Here is an 18337-nt window from a genome sequence, read left to right as displayed (position 1 = left end):
TTATGAAATCCTTCCCAGATGATGCAGCCTTGATTTCTGAAATCACGTCGTGGTTGGAGGACCAACCTGGGGTGTTCTACAAAAACGGTCTCCAGAGCTGCATCAAATGATGGGAGAAATGCATAACTCTGGGTGGTTCGTATGTAGAGAAAGACTAAAAACTGTGCCAGGTGTCATTGCTCTACTGCTATGGGAAGTGGGTCAGGGGCATTACTTATTGCACACCCCTCGTATTTAAAAAAAAATAGCATGGTAACATACGTGCATAAGCACCGAAAATTCTTCTTCATTGCTATGCTTACAAAATTTGAGAAGTAAGCAACATGTCTAAATGAATACTTTGATATCTATACTAGCAGGGCTACCCAATGTTGTCCGGGGCAAAGGGATAGCATATTTCTATTAAAACTTCTATATTTTTTTTATTTCTTTCTAGTCATTGATCTATCTATTTCCCCTTCCCCGTCCCCCTCTCTGTCACCCATCTTTCTCCTATGGCCAGCCCATTCCTCTCTAGCTACACATACATTAACGCAGACAACCTTCCTTTATGTAACCTATTTCTTGAAGAATGAGTATTTTCGTTCCAAATTAGTAAATAAAATTGCTAAAAATCGACACCCCCCACTCCCAATAACATCTGGCTCAACCAACCTTCAGGAAATGAATATTTTTGGTGGTTGTGCATCTATGTTACCGTGCTATTTTTTAATAGTATTCTCAAGTTAAATTCAAGTTTCATTATATCTGTTTGTTTGTTTTTTTAATTAAATTGTTAGGTGGAAGTACAGATGAATTACAAAAAACTCTTCCCTCCCCATGTTAAGAATGGTTTTCTAAATAATATTATTTCAGCGCGGTAACATAGATGCACAAGTACCATTTTTTTTTTCTAAATTTAAGATGTTATTCATCCGAGACAATGTTAATCAAAAACATATCAAGTTTTTTTTTTCTTTTTACTTTTAGTTGTACATACAAACAAACATACACAGACATACATAAAAGACAAAGCTATCAAACCAGATATTGTAATATGGAACAAGCCCGAAAGAACTGCGCTCATTATCGATGTCACAGTCCCAAATGATTTTGGCCTTAATAGAGCTGAACGGGAAAAGATAAAATATCAGGACCTAAAAATGATCTAAAAACGACATGGTCTCTGAAAGAAATAAACAATATACCGGTTGTGATAGGAGCAACTGGTTTAATAAAAAAGAACCTTCAGAAATACTTAGAAGCAATCCCTGGAAGACCAAGCTGTAACGAGATACAAATAGCAGCCATAAAGGGAACAGCATCTATTCTTAAAAGAGCCCACGGATATAAATTTAAATCATAACAGAATCAAGTGTTAGCTCTAGGAGGAGTTAGCTCCCTTGATATCTTAAAACTTACTGAAGTTAAAAACAAAAAGACAACCGTTTTTATTTTTTTTTGTTTTTTTTTATAATAGATAACACAAAAAACTCAAGTGTTTTCTCCAGGAAGGAGTCCTTTGATCTCTAAGATCTAAATGAAAAAAGAAAAAGTAAATAAAAAAAATCTTAAATGAGAATTAGCAAAAGTGAATCCAGAATTTTTTTTTTTTTTTTTTTTTTTTTTTTTTTTTAAATCAAAACTGGATCACAAGAAGCACTTTGAAAGGGTTCTCTACTTGAAGTCATGGGATTTGTTCTGATATGTCTTCCATTGAAAAAAAAATCTGTGTAGTTTATAATGATTTTTGCCCACAAAAGCGATTGGTTGAACGAAGTGAGATGGTAAGTGAAATTGTAATCATTCTGGTATTTGATTACAGCCTTTCCAAATAATTTTTTTTAAAAACTTGTCACCTCTTATTAAAGCTGAAAGGCCACTCAAGGATAAGGGTTATTTGTCAGGTGGACGGTGAAACATCAAAGGGATTGGTAATAATGCTTGTAAACCGGTCAGAACTTGATTATTTAAGAGGATGTTTCAGTAAGAATGTGTTTATATTGGACTTAAAAACAGTGCTGTGATATTGTGTTCCACAGACTGGCAGTTCTAGAAAAGAAACTTTGCTCATGGAAGTTTTGTTTATTTTTCGGTACACAGAGGGAAAAGGAAGATTATTGCTAGTGGTTATAGTTTGACAAGTTTTTATTGTGAATGTTTTAGAGTAAGAACTATAGATTGGAGCTCAGTCGAACACCTAACATAAAAATATTGACAGAGCAGAGAAAAACTATTAATGTCTCTTGTGTAAGAAAGTGACTATTGGGAAGAGACGAGGACATTGCCAAATAAATTTCAAAGTCGGTTTTGTAGATAATATCCCTAATTTAATGTAATGTTAAATATTTTGCACCCCCCCCACTTAGTATGTTACTATAAATTTGGCCTCCAATCACAGTAGCCCCTTATGTCTCTGTTGCCTAATGTGTTATTTGGTGTGAAGAAAATTTTAAAAAAATAAAAAAAAATAAAATAAAAAATTAAAAAAACAATAACAAGTGTGATACTATCAGCACTCCTCCCCAAGTGTTGGAAAGTATAAAAAAGAAAAGAAATATATAACAAAAAAGTGTAAGTAAGTTTATCAGCAGAACAATGGATAGGAAGTTGTTCATAAAGGAACACAAAAGAAAGCAAAAATGGGATTGCTGATCAAGATGTGGTAGTGATTTAGAACAAAAAGACTGGACAATCAGTCAATATATCTTAGAGTTAGTTTTAGGTGTGGGATGAGTTTTGCAACAGTTTATGACAGAAATGGTTTGCGGACAGTCTTAGATTTATGACAGCTGAGAAGAGTTGCAAGTTCGACACAGTAGAATGCAGGTCGTACCTCAATGCAGATGGAGAAATAAATTGATCTACCAACTAATGAACATAGCCTTGGCAGATAACTAAGACGTGGATGTTAGTGTTTAGATAGTCGATGGTGTCCCACACACACCCAGAGTGCAACTGATATTTGTAGAATTTGACAGCATTTGTGTTTTATTTTATTTTTATATACTTGTGAGCGACTTCACACCTGTTGGCAGCTGTGAATACGAAAGACGACAATATAGCCAAAATAGAAAATGAAGAAGACTGGTTGGTTGGTTGGTTGGTTGTTTTTGTTTTACAGCATATCAACCCTTTTCGGGTTATTTAATGCCGAATCCAAAGATTTTGAAGAAAAATTTTTTAATAGAATATATTTGTTGTTTTCAAATCAGTTTCTATTTAACCCATAGTTGGGACCCTAACAGGTACTACCACTCCGGGTAAGAGTGGACCTGGGAGCAATGGAAATTAAATGGTGGCTCCACACTCCCCAAAGCTCACAAGCTGGGGCCTCACCACTGGATATAGTTTAAGGTCATATCCAGGACCGGAAGAAGACTGGAAATAGTGTTGGGATCAGTGTTTGTTGTTGAGCGGGCAACATGTGGTTGAACACAGGAATCACTTAAAATCATCTCAAAAGATGAAAGCTGCTTATTTCTGTTTTTGCAAATCTATAGACACATCTGTCAGTTAAATATGCAAGCTAAATAGGCCAATGGAATTGTTGGAAATAATTTTAGTCTTATTAAGTATATGGATTTTTTTAAAAATAATTTTTCTTCTATGTTATTGGTACTTGTTTAGTATTTAAATTTACCCCGGATCTTTGTAAAATTTTAATATCACTTTTGGTTCACTGTAATGAGATCATCCCAGAGTGACCAGAAAAGCAGGTTAGTAAATAGAAATTATAATCTAGCTGATGAGAAGATGTAAATTAAGAGCAGTAAGTGGGTAGAGGTTGCATTTGGAATGTGACTGTGTGTTTTGACAATTTCAAGATTGAAAGGAAAATTAAATATAAACATTTTATTGTTTGTATTTTGAGGAATGTGCGAAGACAATACAGTGCCAGATTTGAAAAAAAAAAATCTTTTATTTCGTTTTTTGCTGCAACACGTTTCACATTTTGAGATCAGTAAAGACTGGAGACGTAACATTATTATTCGTCTTGGATTTAACGTTCCTTCTTATGTTGGTAGAATAATAACTCATTCTAGTATTAATTTAGTTTATCTATTAGACTATTATATTTTTCTTGGTGATATTTGCTCTTGTTAATGCAATTTGGTAAAACAAAAGCATGTGTGTGTGTCAAGGGGAGGAATTAATAAAGTTAAAAAAGACTCCTTGGCAAATACCGGACAGGTTCAGCTAATTATCTTTGTTATATAATTTGTAAGAGTTATTTATACAGAAAATTCTCTTCTCTATCTATCTACCTACCTATATAAATAAAATGAACTCATTTTTCCCCTCCAACTTTGACCTTAATAGGATTAAAAATCATGACATGACATGCAAATATAATGCGTACAGATTGTAGCACATATCTGAGATTTGCCTATTACCTCTACAGTTCCTCAACAATGGTACATTCTTATATTTTTTCCAGTGAGAGTCCACTGCCCAAATCGCTTAGATTCAATGGAAGTTGCAACATCTTTTCTCTCTATTAGATTCCTCCTTTCCCCTCTCCTCATTTACACCGCAGCAGATGCGTTCACAAGGAACACTATGAGGAAACGCACCGGTTTGGAATCGTACAAGGTTACTTATGCAGTTTCTTTTTTTTTTCTTAATCTTTTTTCCCTGATTTATGCTTTCTGTTTTTTCCATAATAAAATAGAAATAAAAAAATTAAAAAAAAAAACACGAAAACGCAATTACTATTATTGTTTTCTTTTTGCTTTTTTTTCATTAGTGTAAGATGCAATCTGCAAGACAAACCGGGTTTTACTTCCGGTTTTAACGACGCTAACCGTTAAATCTAACTATGACCTTTATTTATTAGTACTTTCAGCTCAACATTTACTTTTACACAAAGATTATAACGCAATATCGTAAATTCACTTGCATTACACTTAAATTAAAATTAAAACAAACAAATTCATTTAGAATTCGAGAAAACAAAACAATTCATTTAGAATTCGAGTGTGATGTGACTACTGAAACTAAACCAAAACAAACTTCACTGCGGAATTGATATTTGACCTAATTCACTTTTTAATTAATTCATCACGTTTTCTTTTTTTTTTTTTTTGGCGCTTTCGCCTCAATGATTCGAGTTCAACCCCCCTTCAAACTTTTTTTTGGATTTTTCAAACACACAGGCACCGCTGGACCGTTCATATTGCATCACGTTCATTTATTTACTTGTTTTGATTTTTTTTACACAATTTGTTTTTAATAGTTTTAACATTGTTTGTTTTTATAATATTTAAACAGGGTTATGACTTCGCTTTGTTTTCATTTTACCCCTCGCCCCCAACCACACACGCCTATAAAAACCAGGGCAACGCCAGGTACCTCCCGCTAGTATATATATAAAGTTGATTCAACTGATGTTTGTTATTTATAAATTTTATTTAAGAAAAACACGAAAAAGTAATTTATAAAAACTGATCAAGCAAATATTTATCTACGAATATCATTAATTAATAATCAAATTGATCAAGTGAAGGTGAGAAAGAGAAGATAAAAAGAGGGAAGGAGTGAAGATAAAGAGAGGGAAGGGGTGAAGAGGAGAAAAAGAGGGAAGGGGCGAAGAGGAGAAAAAGAGGGAAGGGGCGAAGAGGAGAAAAAGAGGGAAGGGGCGAAGAGGAGAAAAAGAGGGAAGGGGCGAAGAGGAGAAAGAGAGAAGGAAGAAGTGAAGAGGAAGAAGAGAGGGAAAGAACAAAAACAGAGGAAGAAAAATATCATTAAAAAGGTAGATAAGAAAATAATCGATAATAATAATCAGAGATACTCGTATGATTAAACAAACGTTAGATCAGCCGAATGATTAATTACCAATTTATAATTACCTGAGGGGACAGAAACCGAAGTACACTAGCAGCCAAATGTCGGGGACTTCTTGTGAAAGTGTGTAAGAACTTTGCACCAGTGTTTAAAGCCTGAAAAAAAAAAAAAAAAAAAAAAATTAAATGCTATTTATTGCAAAGCAGAAAAAATATCACATGTTTGTTTTTCTCCCTTTATCTTGGTTGCTGCCATTTTCATGTTTTGGCCATTGTACTTTCTGGCCTTCTTCATAAAAATAAATAATTACAATATGTATGGAGGACTTGTACAATCTCAACAGATTGCCCATCAGTTACTTCATCAGCAGAAATGACTGTTCGTCTCTCTCTGGTTTACTCCGGCTCATTGGATGGTGATGTCCTCAGCAATGATGTAGCAGTCACAGAAATGTTTCTTACTCTTTTTTTCACCTCAAACAAAACATATTGCCACTTAAAATGCAAACGGCTACTATTTGGGATTGTAGTCTAACAGGGAACTGTTAGGAGTTGAGTGGTGGAATATCTGTTCACATTACATTTAAAATTTTGCATGCCAGTACAATCAGAGAGGCAAGAAACAGGGAGTGAATTCCAATGTCTAGCAATCTGAGGGAAGAAACTATTAGAGTAAAAGGCTTTCCAGCATCTACGGATTCAAACGGTAAAAAGGTGGGATTTTGCTGCTTGTTGAGTTAGTTGTATGTATGCCATGGAGGCACAAGTGCTACTAGTTCAGAGCACATTCCATTAAAGTACTTGTAAAACAGGCACAGGGATGCAACATGGCAGTGATGGAACAGAGGTTGGAGCTTGGTCAATAGTGCGAGACCTATTAGATTTGAGACTCATTTTTTGGACCCTGTCTAAGAGTGGAAGACTAGTGGTAGATGCATCAGCCTAGATGTGATAACAATACTCCATGTGTGGGTGAATTGTTGGTTTGTAAAGATATAAGATGTTCTCTGGTGTGTATAATTTTCTAGCATGATAGAGAGAGCCCATCTTCTTTGCAGCAGCCTTGGCAATGTCTTCAATCTATTTGTTCCAAATGTTGATCTTTTTTTCTTCTTCTTCCCCCTTGTTGCTGGAATAATGGAAGTAATTAACAAGAGCAACAAATAACTCCATTATTTGCTCTGGGGCTTGGTTTACTTCTTATAGTAACTTACATCTTGCCCTTCTAGTCCCTCTATGGTGATGGAGGACTGGAAAATTGTGTCTGATCACTTCAATGCCTATTTTATAAAGGTTGGAATTAACTCACATACTTACTGCCACATACTTGCCCCCCCCATGACGTTATATCTTGTCACATAGTCCAAATTCTAAATTTCTAAATGAAATTTTCCACTTTCGGCCCTATATATAAAATACTGTCCTTAACATTTTTACACCCCCCCCCCATTGCATTCACTCATTAATTCATAAGCATGTAACGTGCAATAGAAGATTAAAAAAAAAACATGCATAGAGAAATATTACATTTATAAATTCGGCCAAAACACATGGCCAAATGGGTATAGGCATCTAGATATTCTAAAGGGAGTTTTATTTAGAGGTTGCAAGTTTGATATCTGATGAAGGAACAGCAAAAAAAAAAAAATTACCTGCAAAAATTAAAATAATATAAAATGTTTCAAATAATCTTCATTGTTCTTAAAAGATTTAAAATGTAAAATATGGGGTCCATAAATGAAAGAAAAAGAAACAGAAAAATGAACAAAATAGTGAGTTAAAAACTAGCAGAAGAATGAACAAAGGGAAAAACATGTGAAAAGGAATGATTTGGTTGGTTGGTTGTTTTATATATATCAACCATTTTGGTTGGTATATATAAAACTTTGAAATTTTCAGAAACCCTGGACCAAGCTTCATGATGCCAAATTAAGTCATTTTAAATTAAGTTTTTATGCTTTAAGTTCTTTATATCTTCAAATATTTACTTATGGCATTTGATTTGATTGTTTTGTAGAAGAAACTTTTTGTTTTTGACTTTGCAAAATACGATTTAGTTTTACAAAGGAAAACAAAAAAAACAATAACATTACCGTTTGGTGCATTTTTTTCTGGAAACCAGTATCTTCAGACAGCGTGATCTGGTAGCACCAGATGCCTTATCAGGTATTATCACTCCAAACCAAAGTGGACCTAGGAGCAATGATAACTAAGGAGAAACTCCAGATTCTCCATAGCCCCAAATTGGGCCTCCCCACTGGATGTTTTTAAGGTCATATCCAGGATTTGAAGAGGAATGTGAAAAAGACTATGGTAAGACTTCAGCATATACACATATGCCATTATAACTGCAAAATGAGTATTATTTGACTGAGCTCGTATTAAGAAGAGTTCAAGAAATGTATAAGATTATATTCATGTATAAGGTGCCACTAAGACTGAAAGGACATTGTCGCTGTTGAATTGGCATTACTAGACTGGGTTAGCATTCAGGAGAGCTGGAGAAACGTACAAAATAATAGGTTATTAAGGCTTTCCATAACCAAAACAAATTTGATTCTTATAACACATACTTGTAAGACGTATTCAGCTTTTTAAAAGAGTTTATGCATAAGTACATGTATACTTGGAATATATGTTTGCCATTGATGCTGTTGATTTTGTATTAATAGACTGGGACAGGAGAGCTGGAGAAAATTTTTTTTTTTAGGTCCATTAATAAATTCTTGATGATTTGATTCTTCACTCACCTTCATGGTATATGAATGATTCCAGTCTTTGACATATTCTTTTCCTCTTAAATCTTGCCATGTGATGAAATTATGGAATGGTTTACCAGTTTCCCTAAAAGATAAAAGATTTTGATTGAAATGTGAAAAAAAAAAAAAAAAAAAAAAAATCGCTAAAAAAAAAAATCTAATATAAATGAGATGAAATCTGGCAAACAATGAAGCAAATACAATTAAAAAAAAATGCCATGATTAGGAGTTTCAGTAAACAAAATACTTCACTAAGTTTGAACAGACGCTTGACGCTCTGACCAATTCTTCTTCAATTGTGGATTCAAATTGAACCACATGTTGAATATTTGGATCGAACTATGTATCCAGCAAAAAAAAAAATTTTTTTTCAAAGACAGGCATTTCTATATTAGGCACAGGTTGTTTGACTTGCTGTAAATGATTTAGAACTCCCACAATTTCTTTGTGACAAGCATACGCCTCCTTCACTGCCTCAATATCTTCAAAACTTGACACGAAAATATCAACAAATGCAGAAACCCTGGACCACGCTTCACCCAAGAAAAGCAAGTTTTGCATAGAACTGAACTTAATCTGAGAATTAACAGCTTCAACAATTATAATAAATTAGGGATGATAATAGACAAGGAAGGTCTTGTGAACAATCACAACTGATTTCTATTCCTCACATTCTGTAAGCCAGCCTTAACAACTCGTTATGCCAGCTACCTGACGACGGGAGATGTCAGCTAATTAGTTGCTAAATCCCTAGGCAGGTAGCTTCAGTAGTTGGTTGAAGCAAATTTAGAAAAGTTTCTGAAACCTTTCGTAAGTTTCTTGAATCAACACAAGTTCATGTGCTTTAATAGCAAACACTAATGGGTTCATAACTAGATATTCGCAGATATTGCACCAAACATGGAATGTTGGTTAGTTGTTTTTGTTTTACAGCATATCAACCCGTTTCAGGTTATTTAATGCCGAATCCAGTTATTTTGAAGAAAATTTTTTTTATTAGAATATATATATTTTTTCAAGCCGGTTTCTATTTAACCCATAGTTGGGACCCTAACAGGTACTACCACTCCGGGTCAGAGTAGACTTGGGAGCAATGGCAATTAAAAGGTGGCTCCACACTCCTCAAAGCCCGCAAGCTGAACCTCATCATCGGATATAGTTTAAAGACATATCCAGGACCCCAAACATGGAATGAAGCAGTGCAAGAAAATGTGTGCAGAATAAGCGACTTCATTTAATCATGTTGAAAGAATGGATGAGAGTTCTTGGATTAGTAGATGTAGAAGAGTTGAAGTAGCAGGGTCAGTTGGTAGGGAAAACATGAGGAATTGATAAAAATGGACTAGAGAGAAAGAGGAATACATAAAGACCTGGATAGAGATAGTTTAGTTTAAAAGTCAATTTCCAGAAGTCGATCAAGGAAAGAATCTATCAGGTATGTATATGAAGTGTGATGATGTATGAAAGTGAAACCTGACCAATGAGTGTTGAGGACAGAATATGAGAATGACACAACAGATGTGTAAAGACAGACGTAGATCTGATTATCTCAAACGAAGATTAAGTATAGATAGATGTGTACGGAAAAGCACATTTTGCTGGTTTGATCAAGGTGAAGGAATAGATGAGTTCTTTGTTAGTAGACGTTGAACATAGCAGGGTCATTTAGCAAGAGAAGGCCAAGTAAAACATAAGAGGAAGTGATAAGGATCGACTTGTGAGAAAGATAGCTTGGTTTGAAAGTCAATTTCTAAAAGCTGTCCATCACATGCCAGCATGTACAATGGACATTAAACTAAATATATTAGGTTTACTATGATAAAACGGTTAAATCAACGTTCCTATTGTTTTATACTGCAATAGTTGCACTGATTGTTCGTTCAACGATTAAGGCAACTGACATACAATTGTAAAGCAATAAACGCATAAATGGTATGAATTATTAAATTTCAAAAAAAAAAACAAAATGCCATAACAGGTCAAAGGTCACTTTTTCTTTCTCTTTCAATTTGTAACAAGTGCATTAACTGCAAACGTTTTCCATTGTTTAAAAGAATGAATACATTTGCACAGAAAAAGCATACTAGATTGCAGACATTGAGGCCTACACATTAATCTCAAAGGAATAAATAAATTGTTGCCACATCTCGGCCAACGTACCAAATCCTAGCCTCACCCTCTTGTACTGGGTGCAAAAAAGAATTTTTATCCTAATAGGTTCTGTATCGTTTGCTAAGCTACAGCTCCTCCTCCCACCTCATCCCATTGCCACAATGTTGCATTTCTGTGCTTATTTTACAAGTACTTCCACGGAATGTACTTCGAGAAACTTACTGTATTTATACTCCTCTCTTGGCAGGTGAGCTCCGGGAAGAGAGACATTTGAGAGGTTGCACACAAACACACACAGATCGATTCCATTTGAGGAATGTGGGACTTTCCACCGTTGTCTATTGGAATGCATAATTTGACCAGAAATATGTGAGAGGATATCTGTCAAAGGATTTGATACAACAGACAATGTGAAATATTAAACTTTTCAGGTGGAAAGAATGTTTATATAAATCAACACAACAGAAAGCAGAACAATTGGTCACAGAGAGAGAACAAGCCGACACATTCTTAACCGCCAAACATCCCAAAGTGTTGTCGGTGTGAAATAAAGCAAAATAATATTTTATAGATCAGCTGTGTTGTGTTTTACTCGCTGTCAGTGTGTATATATCATAAACAAGTGATAAAAGTAGATTTAGCAATTATATTGACTGAAAAGCACATTTGAACGACCGGCCACAGTTTTCTACTCTAAAAGCTTCTTTCCTTCAATTGCTTGCATTTGAACTTCCCTTTCTGCTTCCTGTTTTTCTGACAGTACCAACATGCAGAAATTCAATGTAATGTGAATAAACATCTTGTTGCACAATTCCCCAACCAGATTACCCCTTTAAAATCTGGCTCCTACCACAGTAGCTCCCTTATTTTTGTGGCAATACACCTTGTTTAGGGGTATACAAAAATGCATTAATAATGATGCTGATGATATTAGCAATAGAAATTCAACAATTAAATAAATAGCTCTTAATTTTATATATTTACTAGCGGGGCTACTCGGCGTTGCTCCGGACTGTATAAACAATGAGAAAATTGAATTTGATTTTGAATATATTTGTTATTCTTAGGAGTGAGGAATTTTTAATGTCTATGTATCATTTGCTATTTCGAGCAAAAGGATATTTTACCTAGCTAGGATGAGTATTAGATGTATGAAATAATTGTATCTTACCTACATTTACAGTATGTATATGAAATAATTTTACCTTTGCAAGGACGGTGAATATACAACACATATTTAAAATAATTTACCTACACTAAGACGGGTAATTTAAATACGTATATGAAACAATTTCCCATACTTTTTGACCCCCAAAACGGACATTACATTCCAACCCAACCCCCAAAAGAGAACTTAAAATTAAAATAATCATGCTTCTTTCTACCCACCTCCAACCCTCATATCATGCCCGGATGATAACGTAAAAAATTAAAATAAATATAGATCCCCCCCCCCCCTAGAAACTGGCCTAGTAAACTTTCTTCGTAAACCAACAATATATATGTATTAATCTAATTTTGAGATCATAAACTGTTTTAGCCATATCCATTGAGATTTTACCACCCACATTTAATCCAGAGTGACGGTGATTATTCTCATTCAATACGGGGTAGGAATTTTGCTAGTATATATTTCAATAAATCTCATTCAATCGCAGACAATGCCAGTGATCCTGCTAGTATATATTTGCATGTATCTCATTCAATCCCAGGCGCCCGTCTATTCCGCTAGCATACATTTGCATGTATCTTATTCAATCCTGGGTTGCTCCGGGTATTCTGCTAGTATATATTTGTTTCTATCTCGTTGAATTTTTCATGATTTAACCCATATTATCACCCCGCTCTTACTAAAATAAAAACTTTCATACATTGTCTGGGCTGTTTATTTCATTACACACTCACCAATAAAATAACTCACATTTCATTATTTTGCATAATTCTTGGATATGTTACTAGTTTCTACCATCATTTTTATGATTTAACCCACATTATCGCTCCCTATTAATAAAATAATAACTTTGAGACATTATCTGGGCTGTTTATTTCATTAAAAACACACCAATCATATAACTCACATTTCATAATTTTTCATTATTCTTGAATACGTTACTAATTTCGACAATCATTTCTCATGATTTAACCCACATTATTGCCCCTATCTTACTAAAAAAATAACTTGGACACATTCGTTAGGCTGTTTATTTCATTGCAAAAACACTAATCAAATTAAGTTGCATTTCATCATTTTTACATTACAAACACACCAATCAATAATTATGTTTACTCGTAAACGGTTTCTGCGATTTCCAGGACTGTCTTCATATCCCTCAGCACACTGTTAAAAATATACATGAAATATTCCCAAGTAGTCACCCATCTGATAATGACCAAGTTCATTGTTGCTTAACTTTGGTGATCTACATAAAGCATTTTGTATTCCCAAGTAGTCACCCATCTGATAATGACGAAGCTAATTGTTGCTTAACTTTTGTGATCTACATATAGCATTCTGTATTCTCATGTAGTCACCCATCTGATAATGACCAAGCTTATTGTATCTTAACTTTGGTTATCTATACACACTATTTTGTATTCCTAATTAGTCACCCATCTAATAATGAGCAAGCTCATTGTTGCTTAAAATTGATGATCTACATAAAGAATTTTGTATACCAATTGTCACCCATCAAATATTGACCAAGCTAATTGTTGCTGAACTTTTGTTATCTACTTAAAGAATTTTGTATTCTCTAGTAATCACCCCTCTGATAATGACAAAGCTCATTGTAGCTTAACTTTAGTGATCTACATAAAGCATTTTGTATTCCCAAGTAGTCACCCATCTGATAATGGTCAGATTCATTGTTGCTTAACTTTGGTAAGCTACATACAGAAATTTTAGAATGACCACGACAAAGTTGCTTTACTTTGGTGATTGATTATTTTGTATTCCCAAATGGTTACCCATCCTATAATAACCAAGCTAATTGTTGCTTAACTTTGGTGATTTAAATAAACATTTGGTAATCCCAAGTAGTTACCCATCTAATAATCACCAAGCCCATAACTTTTCTTATCTACAAAAAAGAATTATGAATTCCTACTTAGTCACCCATTTGATAATGACCCAGTTCATTGTTGCTTAACCAAAAAGTATTTTGTATTCCAAAGTAATTACCCATCTGATAATCACCAAGCTCATTGTTGCTTAACTTTGATTTTCTACATAAAGCATATTGTATTCCTAAGTAGTCACCAATCTGATAATGGCCAGTCTCATTGTTGCTTAACTTTGGTAAGCTATATAAAGCATTTTGTATTCCCAAGTAGTCACCTAATTGAGAATGATCAAGACAATGTTGCTCAACTTTTACTAAAATAATAATGTTGAGACTGGGCTGTTTATTTCATTAAAAACACACCAATCATATAACTTACATTTCATAATTTTTCATTATTCTTGAATATGTTACTAATTTCGACAATCATTTCTCATGATTTAACCCACATTATTGCACCCCTCTTACTAAAATAATAACTTTGACACATTGTTTGGGCTGTTTATTTTATTTCAAACACACTAATCAAATAGGTCGCATTTCATCATTTTTACATTAACAACAGGCTCAATGTTGTTTAACTTTGGTAATCTACATAAAGAATTTGGTGTTCCCAAATAGTCACTCCTCTGAGAATGACAGACATGTTGTTTAACTTTAATGATTTATATAAAGCACTTTGTTTTCCAAAGAAGTCACCCATTTGAGAATGACCAAGACAATGTGGCTTAATTTTGGTGATCTACATGAAGCATTTAATGTTCCCAAGTAATTACCCATCTCATAATGACCATGCTCAATGTTGCTTAACTTTAGTGATCTATATAAAGCATTTGGTGTTCCCAAGTAGTTACCCATCTGATAATGGCCAGGCTCCATGTTGTTTAACTTTGGTGATCTACATGAAGCATTTGGTGTTCCCAAGTAGTATTTTTTTTTTTTTTACATAGGCATCACCACATTATCAAGGCCCAGAGGCCACTCAAGGATAAGGGTTAAAGAGTGTACAGTAGAAATTGGACAATATAGTAATCATTAGTAATGAGAATTTGGTAAATTTGATAACTTATATGGAACGGCTCATCAAGAACTTATTTACGTTAGACTTGAACACAACCATATTGTAGTCAGCCGGAAAGCAGGAAAACGGAAGACAATTCCACAGGCGTGCAGTTCTAAGAAAGAAGCTTTGTTCATGGAATCTACGTTTAGGTTTAGGCACAGATAAAGAGTGGGGGGAATTATTGATAGTGTTTACAGCTAGACGAGTGTTTCTTGTGAAAGTTTGGCGAGGGGGGACCATAGATTGAAGCTCAGTCGAACACTTTCCATGAAAATAACGATACATCAGAGACAAACTCGCAACATCTCTTCTGTGAGATAGAGGTTGCAAGGAGAAGAAAAGGACATCTCCTACGAGGCTACGAAGTCTATTTTGAACTCTATCAAGGCAGGACAAGTCCTTTCTAGCACCTCCTGCCCAGATGTGGCAACAGTATTCCATCCTTGGACGTACCTGGCTCTTATATAGATAGAGAATAGCATCAGCAGTGAGATATTTACCGGATCGATAGAAAAATCCCACCATTTTTTCAGCGGCCTTGGCAACAGATTTGATGTACGTGTTCCATTTAAGATCAGGAGTAATGGTCAAGCCCAGAAGCTTGTCAAAACTTGAGGCCTCCTGAAGACGAGAGCCATTCATTTCAATTGATGCCAAATGTGGATTAGAATGTTGATGATGTAAAGAGAGAAGCTTGGTTTTAGATGCATTAAAAGTAACCAGCCACTCCTTTCCCCATTGTACTACGTGCTCAAGATCAGAGGAGAGAGAATTGGAGAGAACTTGGTCGTTTACTGTTTTAGATGTGCTACCATAAATGGTAGTGTCGTCAACATAAATGTCTACAAATGATGTAAGGGTGCGATTTGGAAGATCATTAATGTAGATCAGGAAAAGAGTTGGGCCCAGGATGGACCCCTGAGGGACACCGGCATTAATACTGTGAGCTTCTGATTTTTGCCCCTCAACTACTACTCTTATGAACCTATCAGAAAGAAATGATTTAATAATTGAGAAGACATTTCCAGCAATACCATAGCTAGCGATCTTATGAAGTAAACCTTTATGCCATACCCTATCAAAGGCCTTAGATATGTCGAGAGCAATTGCCCTAGAAAGATTGCCACTGTCGAGAGATTTGCTAATCCTATGAGATATAACTGTAAGCACATCTGCTGTAGATCTAGCAGAACGGAAACCATATTGAGTGTCACTAAGGTTATTTTTGTTGAGATGGTTGATTACTTCTGTATTTAACACAGATTCTAGCAACTTACTCATGACGCACAGGAGACTTATTGGCCTGTACTGAGAGGGGGATGAACGATCACCTGAATTCTTAAATACAGGGCATACTGATGAGATTTTCCAGGGAGATGGGAAACTATTCTCCTTAAGACAACGTTTAAACAGTTTTGTAAGTATGGGCGCTAGTTCAGGTTGAAGTTTTTTGAGTACTATAATTGGAATACCGTCAGGGCCAGTTGCTTTACTGGAATCAAGGTTTTTGATTAGCTTGGCAACATCACGTACAGATATACGTATATCACATAGTGTGTTTTCTGATACAGGAGGAAATATTGGGGGTTGGCGGCCTTGGTCGCAAAGGGTAGAATTAGCTGCAAAGTTCTTGACAAAGAGTTTGGCTTTGTCTGATGCTGACGAGATTACCTCAGGTCCATTGATAATAATTGGGATGGAGCACACGCTTCTATTCAGGATTCTGTTTGCTATTTGCCAAAACTGGTGGGAACCAAGCCGCTGCTCAGCTACTTTGGACTTAACAGATTGAGCATACAGCTCTCTTGCGTTCCTTATTACTTTCTTACAATGATTGCTGGCAGTCCTGAAAATGGCTTTAGTTTCCATACATCTATTACGTTTGAAGCAGTGGAAAAAGTGATTTCTGTGCGCAATGGCAGCAGCACATTCTGGAGAGAACCATGGCTGGCTGTTAGGTTTTTGCTGAAACTTTTTAGAGGGTATGAAATGGTCAATACCTACAATTAACCATTCTGTCAGGTCTAATACTATAGAGGACACATCCTTTTTAAACATGGAATGCAGAGGTAGATCAGATATAAATGTACGGAAGCTATCCCAGTCAGCCTTAGTGTATCGATATACTGTACGATGGAGAGGTACGTCTGGGAACTTATTACATTTCATTTTTATCTTAATTGATACAACAGAATGGTCGGAAGATCCAAGAGGCGACAGAACAGAAACTGAACATAGTTCAGGGCAAGTTGTGAGAAAAAGGTCTGGTAGGCTCGCATACTGGCCATCATTGTCGGGCACACGGGTGGGTTCCTGAACAATCTGAGTGAGGTCATAGGCAATGGAGAAATCATGACAGAACCTCCCCTCATCATCGGTCTTGTTAGAGTGGGTCAACCATTCGACGTTGTGAACATTGAAGTCTCCACATACGTGAATGTTAGCTGAAGGATAAGCAGATAGGACTTGGTTAATTTTCTCAGATATGCTTTGAAAGATAGTAACTCCGCTGTTGTGGGGGCGATAGAGAGTAAATATAAATGCAGTAGTGTGAGCTAAAGCAACCCGGAAGCACATATAGGGTAAGTTAGGATCTTCCCTGGAGATGTCCCTCCCACATGGAAAGCTATCTTTAATATAGGCACATATTCCATGCCCATGGCGATCTTGGGGGTCAGATTTAGAAGTTAAGTTAGAGTATCCTGTAATTGCAAACTCTTCTAGGGAAATAGCCTGTCCAATGCCAGTTTCACTTAAAAATAAAAGGTCTGGTTTAGTCTCCTGTAATTGGGTTTCAACCTCTGGAAGGTTAGAACGAAGACCCCTGATGTTGGAGAAGGAGACATGGTAGAAGCGGTCTACGTTGGAAGTTGGAGAACCGGGTTTAATCGTGTATTTTTTCTTGAAACTTGTCATGATGAAATTTTGGAATTTGTGGACTAGGTCGTCAGATTTGCTTAGAGCAGGACAGAGAGGGGAAACTAAGAGAGAAAAAGAAACGAAGAAATTTTTTTTTTTTTTTTTTGTAGCTAATGATAAGGTAAAGCCGTAACAATTACCTACTAGTATGGCATCGAGAGGCCCCACCAGAAGCTACTGCATGGTCCAGATTCCATTCACCAAATGGCAATACAGCAGCCCCAGTACTTTGCACCTGCTGATAGGACAGCCTCCTTAGTGGTTAATCCAAGGTTCGGGTCCCTGACTATCATCTGTTAATGACCAGGCCCCATGTTGCTTAACTTTGGTGATCTACATAAAGCATTTGGTGTGCCCAAGTAGTCAACCATCTAATAATGACCAATCTCATTTTTGCTTACCTTTGGTGATTCTGTATTATGAAGTATTAACCCATCTAATAATGACCAACCTCATTGTTGCTTAACTTTGGATATCTACATACACAATTTTGTATTCCCAAGTAGTCACCCATCTAATAATGAGCAAGCTACATCCAAGAGAGGTCACTCGCATATTATAACATTGATTGTATTTCTAAATGTATTCAACAATGAAGCTACATCAAAGGGAGGTCACTTGCATATTATTACAATGATTGCATATTATTCTAATGGT

General features: G+C 35.5%; 1 protein-coding gene across 11 annotated transcripts in view; it reads right to left on the bottom strand.

The window, feature by feature from the left end:
* LOC145293856 (glycerol kinase 5-like) overlaps positions 1-18337 on the bottom strand; it is a 420415-nt gene that overhangs the window by 68962 nt on the left and 333116 nt on the right. For all 11 annotated transcript variants that reach the window (XM_080140555.1, XM_080140557.1, XM_080140563.1 and 8 more), the window contains 2 exons: positions 8516-8609; positions 5832-5921 (listed from right to left, as the gene is read on the bottom strand). In XM_080140555.1, the coding sequence (XP_079996681.1) occupies positions 5832-5921; positions 8516-8609 (184 nt within the window). The remainder of the gene's footprint in view (positions 1-5831; positions 5922-8515; positions 8610-18337) is intronic.

The sequence above is a fragment of the Euprymna scolopes genome, chromosome 15, assembly GCF_053919585.1.
Source record: "Euprymna scolopes isolate OS-2025 chromosome 15, ASM5391958v1, whole genome shotgun sequence".
Lineage (NCBI taxonomy): Eukaryota > Metazoa > Mollusca > Cephalopoda > Sepiida > Sepiolidae > Euprymna > Euprymna scolopes.
Note: the sequence above shows the minus strand (reverse complement) of the source record. Positions and strands in the feature narration are given on the sequence as shown.